The 20,198-nt window shown below is 41.2% G+C and overlaps 1 protein-coding gene and 1 long non-coding RNA gene across 8 annotated transcripts in view; one reads left to right on the top strand and one right to left on the bottom strand.

The window, feature by feature from the left end:
- LOC122877822 (tetraspanin-18-like) overlaps positions 1 to 6,381 on the top strand; it is a 37,706-nt gene extending 31,325 nt beyond the window's left edge. For all 7 annotated transcript variants that reach the window (XM_044199979.1, XM_044199989.1, XM_044199970.1 and 4 more), the window contains 4 exons: positions 443 to 541; positions 637 to 804; positions 2,444 to 2,527; positions 4,497 to 6,381. In XM_044199979.1, the coding sequence (XP_044055914.1) occupies positions 443 to 541; positions 637 to 804; positions 2,444 to 2,527; positions 4,497 to 4,544 (399 nt within the window). In that variant the 3' untranslated portion in view covers positions 4,545 to 6,381. The remainder of the gene's footprint in view (positions 1 to 442; positions 542 to 636; positions 805 to 2,443; positions 2,528 to 4,496) is intronic.
- A 4,518-nt stretch (positions 6,382 to 10,899) lies between these two features.
- Positions 10,900 to 16,471, bottom strand: LOC122877859. Its single transcript, XR_006378366.1, has 2 exons — positions 15,816 to 16,471; positions 10,900 to 11,717 (listed from the first exon to the last, which is right to left on the bottom strand). It is a non-coding gene; the product is annotated as an uncharacterized LOC122877859 (long non-coding RNA).
- Between the last annotated feature and the right edge of the window lie 3,727 nt (positions 16,472 to 20,198).

Genomic DNA, 20,198 nt, shown 5'->3' with positions numbered 1-20,198 from the left:
CGTACAGCACAGGAGTTCAGATCCTGAACCATGTGTTTCCGCACTTTGGTTAGACTAATTTAAGACGATCAGCTTTTCTTCCATTTAGTTTGAAGGACTTTTACGTTGTTGAGTTGGAGTTGGAGTAAGAAACAGCTATGTACTTTTGTTTCCGGGGGGAATCAAAACACAGTTGAACGTTCCCCAGGTCGCGCTATGCCAGGATGTTATTTCAAGGTTCAATTCACAATGAATGGCAGCTTGTTGCGCCTGCAGTGTTTGATTCTGTTTGTGCGAAGGGGGGTGATGGAGGCACATAAGTATTTGGACATTTTATCTTTTATTTGGAGCAGTACTGTATGTCTAATGTATGTCTAACTGTGTTTAACAGACATCTTAAGAGTTGGATTCCTGGTTACAAGGAGAATTTCCTGAACTGAACTGTGTTTGTGTCTCTGTACAGTTGACCAGAGAGTATTTCAGCAGGGAGCTGAAACGTCACTACCAAGGTCACAACAACACCGACGTCTTTACATCCACATGGAACGCCATCATGACCACGGTGAAGCATCGATTTTCCAACTGCCACTCCTCTCTTAGCTTTTTCCCATCAATGTCCAAAACCTACATTCCCTCCCATCATGTTTCTGTGTACAGTTCGATTGCTGTGGCGTAAGTGGCCCCGAGGACTTCGAGGAGAGCCTCTTCAGGCTCCTCAGCCCCGATAAGCTGGTCCCTGAGGCCTGTTGCCAGAGGAACGGTTACCCCGGAGACATCAGCGTGGAGCAGTGTGTGAGCGGCAGCGTGGCCTTCAGACACAACAAGGTCATTACAGAAAACAACATCTTTCTCACAAACACAGGCTCGAACGTGCGTCATGTCAGGTTTGAGAAACGTTCAGCTGGGCCAGATGTGTTCAGGTCCTCTCACACGCGGTTTAATTCTTCTTCAATAAAACACTCGAGTCGAACAGAGTCCAACGCGATGTAGATTTTACTGTAATATCAAAACAAAGTACACGTAAAACCGCGTTGGTTCGTGAAGCAACTGAACGGGCTCAGTTGTGCATTCACTTATATTTTCAAAACACGCTCCTCCTGGCGGGCTGTTGGGATGTTCCCTATTGGTCCATAATCAGAACACAGAAATCATTGACAGTCTCTGATTGGTTATGAATTATTGTGCCATTACGCTTTTACCCGCCATTACACAAGGAAACTTCTGATTAAAGACACGAAAACACGATTACCTCAACTGTCCTTGAATAAACTGGATAAGGATAAGGATGTTTGTGAGAAACTAAAGCAGGAGGATCCGGGCAGAGAGATATGACTCCTGGGAAGAGCGTCCTTTCTCTCTCTTAATTAGACAGAAAGAGTTTATCACAAAACTTCCCACGCTCTGAGCTCCTTCACGCCGTGGGCGCCCTTCCACAGGAGTGTAGGTGCAGTACAAGCAGGCCGGTGCTTTCACCGAGCAGCACAACCTGAATGATTATTGAACTTGATTGTCTACAAATGTCTGTATCAAGGAAAATATTTTCCACAGTGGAAGACCCTTTAAATTAAAGTAGAAGTACAACACTTTACTAAAAGTCCTGCAATGTATTTTATCATTATTACTGATGCATTAATGTGTAAGCAGCATTTTAACTGAACTACTTTAGCGACTTTGAGAAAAACCAGTATGAACAAAATGTGGTTTTTCAGCTTTCTTGAATTCGTGAACTGAAATAAAAGTATATAATAATTGTATTTAACTGAAGTATATAATAAATTAACTCTATGGCATTGCCAAATTACCAAACCACAGAGCAGTTTTGTAGGTTTGTTTTGATTTTGTAACATTTACAGTTTTGTAGTAATCTTGGGAAATACACATTCCCGTGGCGTAACACGTTTAATCTGGTAAAAATCAATACAAATAAATTAAAAGATCGTTCTACTGTATCACGAATGCATCATGTTTATAAAATGATTGTATGTTTTACATGTGGAGTAACGGTAGTGAAAGCTGTGATGTACAGCAACATTTCCTACTGAAATGTAGTTGAATAGAACTGTAAAGTAGATTAAAACAGAAATACTGAAAAAGCACAAAAGAGAAACTATAAATTAGACAGCAGTTAACGTCTCCCAAGTAGTAAGAGTCTTTTTTGTGTATTTTATCATAGTGACATTTATTTTATTTAGTTAATAAATATTCCCGAGTTGTAATATTTATATTTTTAATTGAAAGTAAAAACTTCTGCCGTCTCTGAAACATGGAATTGTTGAATAATTCAACAAAACGAAGTTTATTTAAAATGTGTTTCCACCCTGATGTGTGTCATGTTTTCATGCACATTTGAATACAAACTAAAAACACGTTATTACAGAAAACAGCTGTGCAGTTCTGTTTTATTAAGGACAGCAGAATAATTAAGTATAGTTTCATAAGCAGGCTGTGTGTTTTATTCATGCAGGGCTGTTACTCTGCGATGGTGGACTACTTCGAGACGTACATTTACACAGCAGGAGCTCTGGCCATCGTGGTTCTGACAATTGAAGTACGTATTGTGTTTTCTCCTCCTTTATATTAAAATACTGAATAATTTATAGCTCGTTCATTTTTTCGTGTGAGGGATTCAGCACAGTGATGTGGATTTTTTTTTTTTTATGACGATGGTTTAAAAACAGAAAACCTTTCTACCTAAAAATGTTCGATAACAGCAAAGAAAGAAGTCACCTCACAGGTTAGTTTTTAAGATGAGATGAGCTTTACGCTGATATGCTGTATAGCTACAGCAATAATTTGTGTTGTAATGTTAACTCCATTATGAGTCAGCTTTTATTTTATAAGTTTGAAGAAGAAAAATCTTGTCAAAACCTTTATATGCACATTAAACAGAAGTATGAATCGTCTCGTTTATCTAGAAGCCAAAGATCTTTATGGAACTCGTAATCTTCCTCTGGTTATTGAGGCTGGAAGATTAAAAATATTCTCATTTTCTTTAGTATTGTACATACTGAAACGGCTCAAACAAGTTTGCCAACTTTGTCTCAAAACCCTGGAAAAGAAGACAAGATGTCTGATTATTTATTAGGATTTCTCCGGTGTTATAATGTATTATAATGCATGTTTTGTCAGCCGTTTGTAAATGTGACTTTCTGGAATTTGTGGGGCATTAAACCCACAGATTTATTCATTTCTTTGCTGAGATAGTTTGACACAGTTCACTGCAGAGCCCTAAATGAAAACATCGCTCTGAAACAACAACTACTATATACAGCTATAGCTGTATGTGGCATTTGAAGGCCCATTATGTTACAGAAATATAACTGTAGGGAGTGACGTCGCATTGAGACTTTTACAACAGTTTGATAGCAGAAAATGTGCAGTCTGAACACATCAAATGTGTCGCGTAAGAAAAGGCTCGGCTCTAAATCGTACAGGAAGAAATCCATCACAGAGGAGGCAAACAGGTGCAGAATTTAGTTTTGATTAAAGGGTCTGACGTCTGGCATCAGGCGCTGTAGGAACAGAGGTAGAAGCAGATAAAGCAGGTTTACACACAGTGTATCCTAAAACTAGAAAAGGCTAAATTTTCTGTGTTCGCTGCTGAAATTCTGCAGTTGAAACAGTTAAATGTCTCGACGTGTTTGTGTCTTTGGAGCCTTTGAAATGTCTTTTGTATGGAGAAACTGCTGAAACAGTTAAAGGAGGTCAAGTGTTAGTGGAAATGTTGAAATGAATAAAATAAAAACAGAGCAAGACAATAAAAAATAAATTATATTTAAGTCTGATTATGGACTTTAAAGGATAAGTCTGTTGATATTCTATATTTTTCTTATCGTCAATAAAATCCCATGAAAATACCAAGACAATGAACTGAGCAGTGAACGTATCTGCTAACAGGTGTGTGTGTGTGTGTGTGTGTGTGTGTGTGTGTGTGTGTGTGAATCACAGCCTGATGCATCTTCTTCCTCCATCGTTGTCCAGAAACTATTAAAACACATCAGCGAGCCGCTCTGCTGCACTGGGTGACATGTTCCTTCATCACCATGAACACACACACTGTAGTTTATTCTGACTCAGTCCCACACACACCGTCCTGCTGCCCCAAACACTCACTACAGCACCACATGTGGATTCATCCGCTGCCAAAAATAGCCCCCAACAAATGCACCGTTTCCTCCTGTTTGTTTGATAAAAACTACAGCGAGCAGCTGTTTTTTTTTTTTTTTTAATTACTGAGCCTTTTTAAACATGAAAACTATATATATCTGTGTTTTTAAAGATCTTCAGCAGGGACCAATGGGTTTGGAGCTGAGAGCCGCAGACAGGAAGTCAGACAGTACTGAGAGACAGACGGACATGTTTTGGTCTTTTCATGGGATTTGTTGACAATAATATAGAATATCAGCAGCCTTGCCTGTCTGCCCTCATTGATGAAGTGAATCAGTGTGTGAGGACTTTGTGTTTCTCTTCTATTTTTTAAAACTTTAACCGTCTCTGATCGCTGTGTGTCTCTGCAGCTCTTCGCCATGGTGTTCGCGATGTGTTTATTCAGAGGCATCCAGTAACGGCTGCGTCGTCGTCGTCGTCGTCGTCGTCGCCATCATCATCATCAGCCGTCAGAAAGACACAAGCAGAAGGAAAACAAAACTGTAAAATATGAAATGTATTTGTACAGTGATAGTTTATGTGTCTCATTGGTTTTGTGACATCATTCTGTACTTCACAGCAGCAGCAGGGCGCTCGGGGCGCTGCTTTGGGCACAATAGACACACACAGGAAGTAATCCGCGACCTGAGGATGAGGTTCTGCACTGTCCGCACTGTTTTCTCAAAAGTAAAGGCTTCACACCGGTGCTAAGAGGTTCTACAAGCTAAACACTGAGGGCAAACTGAATCGTACGTGGTCTTCTCACCACAGAAGTCACTTCGGTCCAGGAAACTGGCCCTAAAGCTGGAAACACGCCATTTATAGCCCGATTACAACCTCGATTTGGCCGTGATGATTGATTTTCAGGATCGTGGCGAGTCTGCAGTTCAGGTACAATCAGCGTATATTATCTTGCTGTGAGCCTCAGAACAGTCAAAGCTGTCAGGATTATATCAAAAATCTGGGAAATGTGAAGATGATCATGTAGTTTGAGCTGGTCAGCAATGGAAATCAGAACTCATTGAGCCTCATGCAACAACATTTTCGTGTTCTCTCATCATAAACCTCTCTTACTTTTACTGGTTTGTTCACCAAACTCTCGAAGCTGCACAATCTCGATGAACGCCGCCTGTTCGTACAGTAGAATTATCGACGCCCCCAAATGGTTATAAGGCCGGCTGTTCGTTCACAAAATGGTAATAAATAATAATAAGACTGAAAAGACTTTCACACAGTGGAGTCCTGCAGCAGACGAAGAGAGAACAAAGCGTCAGCAGCGTCAGAGGATCCGACATGCAAGCGCACATTCCTGGTAGATGACTTTGTAACGTGAACGCCGTTAACCTCGTGATCGTCTTGACGAAACATAAAATATTTGTCACTTTGTCTTACAGTTTAATTAACCACTGTGCAGTGTTTTGGCGTCTGATAAGCCTTCAGTCTCATGGATCTGTTACTCAAACGGGACTTCCCGAAGCAACACGCCAGCACAGCGTTGTTTTAAAGCAGGCCGCGGACGAGAGGATATATTCAAACAAAAGTGTGATGGGTGCCGACCCAGAAATCGCAAAATGCCAAATGAAATCGTCGGCGCTCGCAGACAGTATTAGTACTTTCTAATATTGCACAGCAGCAGAAAGAAACGTACGTTAGACTGTCGGGAACAGAGAGACGCAGAACGAGCTGCTGCTGTGCCAACAAAACAGGAAAAAGAAAGAAACCTCTCAGTAAAGATCACACTGATTTACATTTTTATTTCAGTTGTTTTCGGTGTTTTAAAATTCAAGAGTTTCCCCCTGCAGAGTCAAACTGAACTACGTGGCTCTTTGTCTCCAAAGCCCAGAAAGTTGCTCTTCTCTCAAGTGTTTCTTGCATGAGGCTCATTGTCGACAACACAAGTCACGAATCAGGAAACGTGATTCAGAGTCTCTTCACAGTCATAATGTCTGTTTACAGGGTCCGTGCGCTCGTGCAGGGTTCAGTGTAAAGTGTTAAGTAAAGGAGCGTTCAGTATTTAAGTTTGTCACGGACGGATCTTCACGACAGGAGGGGGAATATGTGTGAATATGTGTGAGTGTTTATGTGTAGGACTGCGATGGTGTACAGCATGTTTCCCTCTTTGTGCACAGTGTAATAATGTCCAGTAGTTATAAAATGGAAATTTAGCTAAAATAACATTTTTCTGTAAGTGTGTTTTTGAAAAGTCGATTTGTATAAATGGCACTGATTGACATTAAACTGATGTCTGTGATTTTAGTGGTGCGACATTTGATTTATCACACAAATGCTGCCCGTTGTGTCAGCCGCTGAATCACCGGGAGCGTTTTGCTCGTCCAATCACAGGTGAGTTTATAAATGTAGAATAATCATATGCAGGACAAAGCGTGTGATCTGTATCAGTGATTTTTCCTTCTCATATTAATTTATTTAAATCATTTTTGGGGCCCTGAAGACGTGAAAGTTTCCAGTATTTCACAAAAAAAGCAATAATTAGGAAAATAATTACCTAATTTATTTAAATGTAATGTAATTTAAAGAAATATACACCCAGTTAGCTGTTTATTAGGTACACCTAGCTGAACCTAATACAGTCTAATATAAAAGCCCTTCATGAAGGTTAAAATGTTCAGTTTGTGTTGAAACAGTTTAATAAACTGAATTAATTTTGGAGGTTTTAGTTTGTGGCGCTGTTGAACTGCATTGTGTTATACAGACAGATGTTTCTGTTATTTAGCCGACCCTCACTGATGTAAATCAACACACCATGTTTACGTGTATATATACTTGCATATGTGTGATATTTTTATGTTTTATGTTTAAGTTTCCCTTTATCGGTTAATTTTCTCCAACTGGATTATCTGAAAACAGGAAAACATGTGACACAATCAGAGACACCAGCTGTTAAAATGACCTCACGGTAAAGTATTTGAATCTTAAATCTTATCCTTATTTCTGTGGTTGCATTTTGCGACTGAGGCTGTTTTCACTGTTTATGTAGCGTTTTGTTCTGTACTTTTATTCTGAAAGTTTGTGCTACGACATCCTTTTAAAGGCTGACCTTTTCTGTGCCCGCTTCTCATTGGATAATTGGAAATGATTCGGCCATCTTGTGTTGTGTGTGTGTATATATAAGGGCTGTTTTTGGTAGCTGGTTCTGTGAAGCCCCCCTGGGGAAACGTGCACAGGCGCTTCAGGTTGGAGGGGCGGTGTTGCACAAATCCAAAACACAGGATCACATAACAAGGAGGCTCCTGGAGCCTGGTAACCAGCAGATTCAGTGCATTTACGCTCATGTCGCGGCTTGTAAACTGATCTAACTGTGAAAACAAAAGTGATAACGAGGCAGCCGTCACTTCTGAACTTTGTGCTCCAGGTTCTTTATTGTTTTTCCAGATAATATTGATGTAAGTACTTGAACCCGTGCAGTTAATCCATAACCAAATGTGGAGAACACCTGTCGAACAGACTGCGACGGCCGCACTGTACTTCGCACTGGTTCTGTCACACTTGGCTGGAGAAGGTAAGTTTTCTGACAGAATCAGATGTAATTTAACATGTAGAAAGTGTTTCTTCAGATAAATGTATCACCTGATGTTCTTGCTGACTGGAAGTATTCAGATGCTTTACTTCAGTAAAAGTACTAATACTACGACAAGTAAAAGTCCTGCATTCAAAACCTTACTGAAGTAAAAGTCTGTATCAGCTAAATGTACTTAAAGTATGACAGTAAAAGTACTCACTGTGCAGTAAAATGCTGCCTGTCAGTGTTTTCCTATTTTACTGCTGCAGATGTTTAAGGTTGAGCTCATTTTAACTGCTTTATATACTGTTGGGCAGTTTAACCTGCAGCAATGCATCATGGTCTATAAGGTCATCATATGTTTGTAGCGTCGCCGTCCTGTGAGAGCCACGTATCAGAGAAACAGCCTGTTTTCAGCTCTGCGACGACGCGTTTCCCAGCTGATCCGAGGGGGGGTTAAAGAGTTTATTCAGCTTCAGGAGGAGGAGGAGGAGGAGAGTTTCCTCAGCACGTGAAGGAAACTCTTCATCACAAACACCTGGAGATACGAGGTTTTCACTGGACAGCCGATGGAGTTTGACCAGTTGTTGAAATTACAGAAACTTTATTGCACGAGACCACAAATTTCTGATTGTTGACATTTCATTATTTCTGCAGTCTTAAGAGTATTTATATATATTTTGCTTTTAACATAATATAAAAATATCACACACACACACACACACACACATATATATATATATATATATATATGAGGATATATATATATATATATATATATATATATATATATATATATATACATATATATATAGGGGTATGAAAAATTGTAAGGAAGGAAGGAGTGTCTGCTGTTTACTCTGCCTAGTTTCACCTGAAACTGACCTAATTGTTTCCATGATGGCCCAGTAATCAATAATCAGGCCTATTGTTTTCCGGCTGCACCTCCCTCATCACTGTTAACTACCTGATTAGCATATGATTGGCTTGACCACGGTGCTAATACACTGTGGTAAACTGTTGGCAGGTTGAATCTCAGACCACCATTTCTGTTCAAAGAGGGGTTTTCTTTTTTCACAGAAATGGCTTCTTTGACTCCTCTTTCAAACCAACTCTTCTCTCTACTTAGACTCTTCACCTCGCTGTCTTCAAATGTGCGGTTTGTAGCTTGTAGCAAGGTCAGCTTCAGGTGAAACGAGGCAGGTTAAACAGCAGACACTCAGGTAGACTCCTCCCTGAGGGCGGGGCCTAAGCAACACAGAGTAGCTTAAATTTCTGAGTTCTCAGACCATTTTCACAATTGAGAATGACTTCCGGATGGGAGCCGAAACGTCTTGTTTCTGAAAACAGTGTCCAGACGACTACGACTGAAACCTTTTCTACGATGGATCGCTCCTGGACGAATGAGGGACGACACCGTCTTGTATTCATTGTTAATAAAATAATACAGATTAGTGTCTGAAACACTCACAGTGCGCTCTTCTGTCTCCAGGCAGTGTTGTGAAAGTGCTCTGTCAGCCTGGTCAGCGGGTCACTTTGCCGTGTTTGTATCACTATGAGGACCGCGCTCACATCCCTCAGCTGTCTGTGCAGTGGAGGAGTCCGCACAACGAGCTGCTGTGTCACTACATCAAGCATAAAGCGTTTCAGAACTGCACCGTGGGCTACGCCATCACCTACAGCCCCGGCAGCATCACGCTGACCATCCAGCACGTCGAGATGGAGGACTTCGGGGCTCATGTTTGCTCTGTGAGCAAACGACACGAGTTCTCCGACTCCAGCGTGGAGCTGGCCAGGATGTCAGGTGAGTCTGACAGGTGAGGGGCATTGAAGAGCGTGTGAGCTGTGACTCTGGGAGGTAACAGGATGTGTTTGTTTCTTTAGAGTCGGCCACCTCAGCACCAAACAGTGGACAGAATCAGTCAGGTACGTTTACATGTTTACACCTGAAACAGGAAGCGTGTGAGCGTTAAAGGGATATTTCACCACGAAATGAAGTCTCTGTTTCATCCTCCCCGCTGTCACAGCAAGTCATCGCCCGTTCAGTTAAATGCAGACGTTTTCAGATCATTTACGTCAGTAAAAGTATCAACAGCACAGTGTAGAAATACTCTGTCACAAGTTAAAGTCCTACATCAAAGTATCAGCATCAAAATATACTTGAAGCACCAAAAGTACTCATTATGCAGAATGAACCATTTCAGACTAATATATATTATTGTATTGATTATTGATGCATTAATGTATCAGTTTAATATTGCAGCTGGTAAAGGTGCATCTATAATAATAATCTATAATAATATATCATCATTTATTTATTGATTATGTTTTGTCTTAATCTGAAAAGTAACTAAAGCTTTAAAATAAATGTAGTGGAGTAAAAAGTACAGTATTTCCCTCTGAGATGCAGCGGAGTAGAAGTATAAAGTGGCATAAAACGGAAATACTCAAGTCAAGTACAAAATTGTACTTAAGTGCAGTACTTGAGTAAATGTACTTCGTTGCTTTCCAACACTGTCAGATCCTTTAGTTCAGTAAAAGTACTAACATCACACTGTGAAAATACTCCACTACAAGTTAAAGTCCTGCAGTGAAAACCTCACTGAAGTAAAAGTATTTAAGTGTTATCAGCAAAAAGTACTTAAAGTGTCAAAGTAAAAGTACTCATAGTGCAGTAAAATGCTCCCTGTCAGTTCCTGGTAATTTTAACTACTTTATATACTGTTGGGTAGTTTAATCTACAGCAATGCATCATGGTCTATAAGATCATCACGTGTTTTAGAGACGTTTAAGTCGATGTTGCAGGTTGTTTCCAGAAGCACTGAATAATTTATTAATGAATACAAACGAAGACGATTAATGTGTGTCTCTGTCTTTTCAGGTCCGGGCTGGACGCTCATTCTGCTGCACACGCTGTCGGTGTTTGTTTGCATGTAGGAGACGAACTGTAGAAACGCAGGACTCATTCGGTGCGCGTTGATGCAGCTGCACGCAGACGCGCTTCGCTTCGCTTGAAAATAAAAACCTGTGAATCCACGCAGAAGCTGCACCTTGTCGTGTACAGATCCCTAAATAAAACCTGCGGCGGTACTGGGCGGGTGTGTGTCTCGTGTTGTTATGTCCAGGGTGGGGCCTTTAACCTGGACGCACACTAACGGGTAGAGACGGCTTTTTGAGGGTTAAGACTTGGTTTTAGGGCACAGGGTACAATTTGGTTAAGGTCAGGGGCTGATAGTGAAACAAGTGTGTGTGTGTGTGTGTGTGTGTGTGTGTGTGAGACGTTGAAAGCTGGCCTCAGTGACCTTTCACTAATTTAAAAGCAGAGCAAAAAGAAAACTTTCAGTTATTTTTTAATTCAAAGGAGAAGACAGGAAATCCTCCGGATGAGTACCGGGTATATATGCATACACAGTTTATTGATAGATTAAATATCTTATCATCTGAATCCATGATTTTCCACAAATACAAGTTTACTTAAGTGCAGTTTTGTGGTACTTTACTTTACTTGAGTATTTCCATTTTATGCTACTTTACACTTTTATAAAACATACATTGTTACAGGTGAAACGTGCAGTTGTTAAAATGAGCTCCACCTTGACAACATGCAGATGCTGCTTTGACGTTAATGAATCATCTAATGAATAATAAGATAATAAATAAATGTAGCGCTTTGAATGGAGCCAATTTGCATAATGAGCACTTTTACTTTTGATACTTTGAGTACAATTTGCTGGTAATACTTGTGTATTTTTACTTAAGTAAGATTTGCAGGACTTTTACTTGTAGCAGAGAGTTTTTTCACTCAAGTAAAAGATCAGAGAACTGCAGCTCCTGGACGTGCCGGCCCTCGCAGAGCTGACTCCAGAACAGCTAAAGGGAGGATTCCTAGAAAGACTGCAGGAGGCTTCGAGCTACATAACTGAGCTTCCTGTGGCCTGATGCACACTGCAGATGTCCAGCACGCACGCCCTCGGTGTATGGGCTCCAGTGAGGGTCAAAAAGGTTTTGAGCTTGTGAAATGATGCTCACAGATAATATCAGAGCGTGTGGTCGTCTGTCACCATCTGTAAACCTGCGAATAAACAGCAGAAACGTCAGTGCGGCGTCTTTGAGCACAAATTTATTTAGATGTTCTCAAACGTTTTGTTCAACTTTGGATGTTTGTTCTTTTTTTTTTACAGATTCACAAACTTGAATTTCTCATGCAGAGTTTTTTTTTTTTCACAGGTTTACAGAAGTAAACAGAGAAACCTTTTTTTTAAAATGATTTCATTTCACAAGCTAAGAGCACTCGTTTATTTGAGCCCATTTACGAGCCATCAGCTCTCTCAAACTCAGATGCACATGTTTGTTCGACCATCACTCTGAAGTGGAAACTAGAAAACTTTAAAATATAAATGTAAATCATTAATCGCTGGGAGACAAAATGATAGATAATATATAGATAAATATAGAAAAACTATAATTTACTGTGTGTATATTTGTATACTGTGTTATTCTGTAACACTGATCTAATGTAACCCTGATGACGCCTTATCAAAAATACAAAACTGAACTTCAGCCGATGAAATTCCCCTTTAAATTTCCCCTTCGATATTAATAATAATAATAAATAATAAAACTTTATTTATAGAGCACTTATCAAAACAAAGTACAAAGTGCTTCACAACAAGAGAAATAAAACACCACAGTGAATGACGAAATATAAAGAAATAAAACACATGAAATACAGAAAAACAATAAAATAAACAATAAAATAAACAGCCAGTTCAGGTAAAATCAGGATCTGCTTTCAGATAAAAATGTGTTTCGAGACGAGACTTAAATGAAGACCCTGACTCAGACAGCCTGATGTCTTCGGGCAAGTTGTTCCAGATCCTCGGGGCCCTGATGGCAAAAGCTCTGTCCCCTTTAGTTTTCATCCTGGACTCAGGAACAGACAGGAGACCCCTGCCCGAAGATCTCAGACTACCTGAAGGTTCATGAGGGATTACAAGGTCTAAAATATAATCTGGAGCCGTGAAGAGCTTTAAAAGTAATCAATAAGATCTTAAAATCAATCCTGAAACAAACAGGGAGCCGATGTAAAGAGGCTGAACCAGGTGTGATGTGGTCGTACTTCTTGGTCCTGGTTTACAGCCGAGCAGCTGAGTTCTGTACAGTCTGCAAAATTTATTTATATATATATATATATATATATATATATATAATATTATAGTTAAACTCTTTCCTTCCAATTGTATTAATTGTTTGACAGCATCACTAATATATTTTGCTGTTTTTATGGCTGCACACGCTCTATGTTGACCTGACATCGTGTATATTTAATTGCTTTTATTTGTTTTCTATCTTAAAAAAACTCAACTGTGTTTAAAAGGGCAGGACAGGCCGTAATACTGACATATTCCACTTGATGGCGATGTTATCAAAACCTCCTGCAGTGAACAGTCAGGTCCTGTGGATCTGAAGCAGTCGTGCAATGGGAGGCAAAGGAAGTAAAACACTGAAGCTGAGGACGATGCAGTGCATTAGCCGCTTTGGTCTGTAAAGTCACAAAAGATAACAAAAGAAATCAAATCATCCGGGTGTCACAGCTGTTCAGACGCTTTTACAACAACTGGGTCCTAAAAAGACTCATCTACAATCCTTAAAGGAAAGTCTAGTATTCCTTCACACTTTTCTTGACGGTGACACAGGACATCGCTGTTCCCTTTCTGCTTCCTGCCGACAGCCAGCGATGGTTTCTTTTAACCGTGGCCACCATCGTGCCCCGGCTTTAAAGGGGCAGCATGAAAAGATTCGGCCCGAATTTTATTTTAAAACATTCAAGCAATGAACTAATGTTATCAACAGATTGTGAAGAAGTTACAGTGCTGACATCATGTCAAAGACGTCAGTGTACTGTGTCGCAGAGACTGAATCTACTGAATTAGCATGCTAACCTGCTAGCCCCGGCCCGTCCTGTGTTGTGATGCCACTCGAGCGGCGAGTTTGTTGTGTTACACAAGCTCTCTTAGCTTTATTAGTCGAATTAATCAACAAAATAAACTCACAAAATGTCAAGAAAGGAAATATTCTTACACCTTTTTCTTAAAGGAAAGTCTAGTATTCCTTTTCTTATTGTCAACAAATTGTAGACGTAAATCTTTAAAAAACAGCTCACAGATGTATAGTTTTATTTTCTCAGTAATTTCCTCAAACAGCTGCTCGCTGTAGTTTTTATCAGACTAACAGGAGGAAATAGTGCATCTGTTGGGGACTATTTCCAGCGGCGGATGAATCCACATGTGGTGCTGTAGTGAGTGTTTGGGGCAGCAGGACGGTGTGTGTGTGAGTCAGAATAAACTACAGTGTGTGTGTTCATGGTGACGAAGGAACATGTCACCCAGTGCAGCAGAGCGGCTCGCTGATGTGTTTTAATAGTTTCTGGACAACGATGGAGGAAGAAGATGCATCAGGCTGTGATCACACACACTCACACACACACACACACCTGTTAGCAGATACGTTCGCTGCTAAATCTTACCAAACGTATCCTTCAGATTATTGTGTAATTCTCTGTGATTTCATCACAACTAGTGGCCTTTTTTCACATTACACGCAGCCGTTTTAATCAGTGTTGATGTCAAACATATAGATTAATGATAAGTCTCATGTTTTAATCTCATCCGGGGTCGACAACACTCACAACAGCGATGTACACAAACATCCCTAATACTGCTCAAGCCTCAAAAACTCCTATCTCCATAATGCAACCCCGTTCAGTAAAGGCCCCATGTCTTTCAGACTCCTCAACACGTGTCTCGGTTGTGCTTAAGCACAGTACTTAAAATCAGCGGAGTGCCCCTTTAACAACATTTCTTTTCTCTTATCGCTCAAGATACAAAAACAGCAACGAGTAACTCTGACAACACTTCCAGCAGCTGATAAAGCTGCAGCTCAAACGTCAGCCTGTAAAGAGACTCGGGGGGTTTGTGGCGTTTGGATCAGTTTAACACTTCGCTGCTGTTACGTATGTGAGAGTTTAAGCACTGAACAGGGAACAGTTAACGCCAACACATGGTGTATCTTTACAGAAATAGCTGCTGCCACAGCCGGGCTCTTTAATGGAGCTCTGGATCAGGTCTGTTTGTTTCATTTTTATCTGCGTCTGCAAAACCCCACATTGTCTGTGCAGCCCAGAACGCACGATAACTGGCCTTGTGTCAACAGCAGGATGTGAGGTTTCCTGAGGGCGACCTGGACGCCTGCCAGAGCTGTGAATGAAAACTCATGTTATATATGCAGCGTGTCTGAGTCGGCCACGTGAGCAGCTCCAGCGTACGGCGCAGCTGGCTGCACGGCGGGCTGTGGGTCCAGTAAGGCGAGCTTCTGTCCTGAAGTTAGGGGATCTATTTCTTGTTGAGTTCTCTGTGATCTGTAGACGTATAGCCTCATGTGACCTTTGTCAGGCCGCTGCAGGTACGGATGGTGTAAAGTTTCAACGTCTTCTTTCAAAAATGAACTCAAGTACTGTAGTTAAGTATTATTTCAGGGAGGCCTGCTTGAACTTTACTTGATTCATTTCCATTTCGGGCTTCTTTAATGCTTTTATCTGAGCGCTGCAGTTAGAAGACATTGGATCAGCTCATAAAAATATAATGCGTTGTTAGATTAAACAACCAAAAAGTAAAGTTGGAGTCGAAATGAAATGGAAACCCATTTTCTGCCGCAGGAAATTTAAGTCACAATTCTGATTTGATGATGTATCTCAGTTAATCATGAATTATGAGAAACCACACACACGTCACTGTGATATATGATAATTCTGTTCACACATTAAAATGCAGTTTACAGGTGACCATTAAACACGAAGTACTAAACTATTTCGTCTTTTGTATGATACAGTGTTTATTGCCATAATTCTTTCGTGGATTTGCTGATGAAATTTAGCTGTTTAGCTAACTCTGTGCCCTGTTAAATAAACAAATAAAATGCATCTGCGATAATAATCCAATGATAGTTATATATATATAATATTAAAATACTCAATATACTCTGAATATTATACTCTAAATGTACGATTTTGCTAATAATTACTGCACTTTTACTTAAACCTGCAGTTACTGATTGTTTGGCCGCTTGTTTTCAGCAGAAACGAGCTGCGAACACAACATTAACGTGTCTTCACCTTTTAAGTTGACATGTTGAACCTGTCAGCAAACAGCAGCTTGTCTCCACCTCCGGCAGCGACGTGACGCTTCATCAGGAGGCGAGTTGTGTGTCTCCTGATGGACGTCTCCAGCAGCTGCTGAGGGAAACATCTGGCTCTTCGGCTGCTAAACGCTCCGCTGTGTTCAGCAGCTGCTCTCTGACAGAGCTTGTGTACAACAGTACGTGTGCGGGCGGTAAAACCTGCTGCAGAGCTGGGTAATAATTATCTGTGGGTTCGAACTCCTTTATTACACACATCCATTTGATCCGTTGTTTATATGAAAACATTGATTAGTGCAGCTTTAAAAAAATACTAGAAAACAATTAAATCCAAGTTTGCAAACAGAGAAGTGGATTCACTTGGTTAAATTGGTTTGCTTTTGAACTCTTTAAACTCTTATTTGTGAATATTTTGTCCTTCCTTGCACAGACTCCTCAGCAGGCAGAGGTTTCTACTTCAGTAAAAGTATTAATACCACAGTGTAGAAGTACTGCATTCAAAATGTAACTTGTGTAAAAGCACAAAAGTATCAGCATCAAAATATACTTAAAGTACCAAAAGTGCATTAAAGGTAAAGGTGGAGCTCATTTTAATCACTGTGGATTTACCCCCAGGAATCAGTAAAGTTGTATCTAAACCGATTATAATACATCATAATTTATTTGTTGATAATATTTTGTATTATTAATTTGAATCTGTAAAGTAACGAGTAAGTAAGTGCATCGAGTAAATGTAGTGGAGTGAAAAGTACAGTATTTCCCTCTGAGATGTGGCGGAGGAGAAGCAAATGGAAATACTCAAGTTAAGTACAAGTACCTCAAAACTGTACAGCAGCAGGGAATCCATTAGAGGCTGTTTCCTCTGCATGTTCAGGCCTGAGCTGCAGCTCATTACACCGGATTAAGGACCGCTGTGTTTGTTTTTAAACACTCAACGGGATGATAATCAGCACGTTTTACAGGATTCAGCGTCTCTTATTAATCGCAAGAAGCAGAAGCAGCTCAGTGATGCCGCGTTACTGATTCTCGGCTCGGAAGAGAGTTTTTTCTCATATCTTTTACAGTATGTTTGATGTTTTTCTCCCATTTATTGTGTTGCTGTTTTCACCTGAAGCTTGTCCCCAGTGCCACTGTTGTTGTTGCCAGATTTCACCATGAATTAGTCAAACTAATGACTAATGTAGAAGGTGATTAACAATGCGCTGCCTTAGTTAATCATCCGTCTTCTATCGCATGAGTTACGGCCCGTCGTCTGTCTGGGAAGACTCTGCGGGAAAGAAATATCATTTACATCAAAATCTACGCGATTAAACTATGTATGTGTGAGCTGTTTTTAAAGATTTACATCTTCAGGAGGAACCAATGGGCTAGGAGCTGAGAGCCACAGACAGGAAGTCAGACAGTGCTGAGAGACGGACCGACAAGAACAACAGTCGTTTCAGATGACATATGTCAACGTTTAAGTGACAAAGCCCTCTAACGGCTGCAGTAATTATGTGTCTGGTCTGTGGGGAGCAAAGGAGGAAGTCGGGTGACGCCATTATAGAGCATCAAAGTCCACAGAGGGAGGAGGTCGGGGTGACGGTGACACAAAACATCGCTGTTCCCTTTCTGCTTCCTGCCGACAGCCAGCGATGGTTTCTTTTAACCGTGGCCACCATCGTGCCCCGGCTTTAAAGGGGCAGCATGAAAAGATTCGGCCCGAATTTTATTTTAAAACATTCAAGCAATGAACTAATGTTATCAACAGATTGTGAAGAAGTTACAGTGCTGACATCATGTCAAAGACGTCAGTGTACTGTGTCGCAGAGACTGAATCTACTGAATTAGCATGCTAACCTGCTAGCCCCGGCCCGTCCTGTGTTGTGATGCCACTCGAGCGGCGAGTTTGTTGTGTTACACAAGCTCTCTTAGCTTTATTAGTCGAATTAATCAACAAAATAAACTCACAAAATGTCAAGAAAGGAAATATTCTTACACCTTTTTCCTTATCAAACTGAAAAATACAACCGTACACCTTCTGAATTCATGTTTCTCTCTTTCACCGAACTAAAACCAGCTTGTCTTGTTAACTCACCGTAAAACAAACTCGACAGAAACAAAATAAAACTCACCAAAACCGTCTTGGTTAAGTCTTTAAATTGTTCCAATAATCACCAACTCTGGTTTGGTCGAAATAAATCTTTAATTCACCGAGTTAGAAGTGAAAAATATTCTGGCTCTACACGCCGTCGCTGCCTCTCTGATCCCCGACCTTCCTCTCGCTACTCTGCCGCTTGGACTCGCCGTGTCTTCGCCGGCCCCCGGAGTCAGAGTCCTGCTCGGAGCCGCTGTAAATCACCTCCGTACTGTATTGCCTGTCCTCAAACTGGCCTCTGTCAGTCTCGCAGGCTGCGTTCGGTCCCGGTTCACTGGGAGGCTGCTGATCCCGGTTCCGCTGCCCGCTCGCCCGGCTCTGGTTCTTGTGCTCAGTCAGCTAATAGAACCGCTAAGCGAGCTGCACAGCTAACTGAGCTAACTAGCTAATGGCAGTTAGCAGCAGTTATGACCTGATACATGATATGCTGCCCCCTATTGATTTGGAGCATTGACCGTGTATGAAGATGGACGACATGTCAGCTCCCCAAAGGTGAATCCAAAACATCTGGATCGCCCCCTGGTGGCGGGCTGCAGTACAGGTCATAACCCTGCCCTCCACGTTAGCTGATGGGACGTGAGCCAAACTGAAACCTCAGAGTACATCAAATAAATTTTTCCCAAAGACGGTTTCTGTCATTTTAGGCAGTTCTTCTCGCGCTGATGTTTGTTGTTGGTTCTAATTAGTTATTTGATGCCATAAAAACGGGGTTTCACGTCATGATTGACAGCTGAGCTCTGCTCGTGATCGAGTCAGCCGGGTGTGTGGGCGGGACCTCCGACCCCGATCACTACTGCGCAGACTCCGGCTCCAAATGACGTCACCAGCGCCAGATGGCAGCTCCCGTATCCGGGATAGTTTGGCTTCACTGGAGACCGTCGTCCATCTTTACATGCAGTCTGTGGTTTGGAGACAGGTGGAGAGTACTCTCAGTTCTTACATATTGCCCCTTTAAAAGAGCACGCCACCAGTTCAGCATTGCACTTCTTCTCCACCCTAACACCGTCACTCTTTCCCTCCGGATCAGGACGTTACAGCTTGTAAATATGTAAATAGTTTGCTTGAGCTTCTCTCTCTCTTTCTCTCTGGATTAAGATGTTACTACAGGTTGTAAATATTTAAATCGTTCATTTGATCTTCTCCCTCCCGTTGAAGATTTTAGTTTTTTTACTTTTTTACTTCAAATACTCGATGTCCCCACGGTGAGTTTGTGATTATTTGGCCAAAGATTTCTCTATCTACGTTTTATATATCTTAAATTAAATGATCTCTCCCTCAGTGCACTAAGAGTCTTCCGCCCCATCCGACCTCACACAGCTCCCTCTGGAGCCACAGAATATATACAACCTTTTTCACATATGCAGTAGTAGCCTACTCCCCAACACCTGGAAACAGACTTTGATGCGTAAAATGGTGGACAGTGGAGTTCCCCTTCAGCCAAACAGTTATTTTAACCCAAACCATCGTCTCTTCCTGAACCCTAACCCAGACGGTTTTGGGCCTAAACCAAACCAAACTGAAACCGTCAGGAAACAGTTTTTCTTTTTGTAATAGTTTGTTTTGGAGGGCTCTGACAAACGTCTTCCTACTGATAGTTGCGTCAGATCAGAAAACAATTCTACGTGTGATTCACGAGAACAGTTACAAAACGGTCTGTCTGTGGGATCCGTTGACAACAAGAAAAATACAGAATACTGCCAGCCTTCAACAACAATGAAACTGTACCTTCACCCTGCTTAAACAAACGCAGTTACGGTAACGTGAAGGGGATGTGTGTGTGTGTGTGTCAGTGTAGCAGCTTTCTGCTTAAAAGAGAAAATGCATGACGTCGTTTTATGTCAACACACAAAGACAAATCTGCAGTCAAAGCCAAACAACACGTGCAGCTGCACCAACAACAGAAGTGTGTCATTAAACCTTCGAGTTGTGTTTTCACGTCTCGCTATCATTTTGACATCCTTGACATTTCTTGCAGGGAGTTATTTGTGTGCAGCGCACAGAAAAAAGCGTGAGACTCACTTGTTCGCTTGTCATACGGTTAAACGAGGCAGCGGGGAGGGCGGAGCGCTCAAGGACGCCTCGTGTTTAGTCTGAGCCGGACAAACATTCAGCACAACAAACCGGCCAAACAAACTGGTGCAAAGGTTGTGTGGGGGGGGAATCAACACACCGGTAGACTTTTCCATGTTTTCAAGTTTTAACCCGAGATGAAGAATTTAGAAA

Source organism: Siniperca chuatsi, linkage group LG1 (genome assembly GCF_020085105.1).
Source record: "Siniperca chuatsi isolate FFG_IHB_CAS linkage group LG1, ASM2008510v1, whole genome shotgun sequence".
In the NCBI taxonomy this organism is placed as follows: domain Eukaryota; kingdom Metazoa; phylum Chordata; class Actinopteri; order Centrarchiformes; family Sinipercidae; genus Siniperca; species Siniperca chuatsi.
This window is presented reverse-complemented; position numbering and strand designations above follow the sequence as displayed.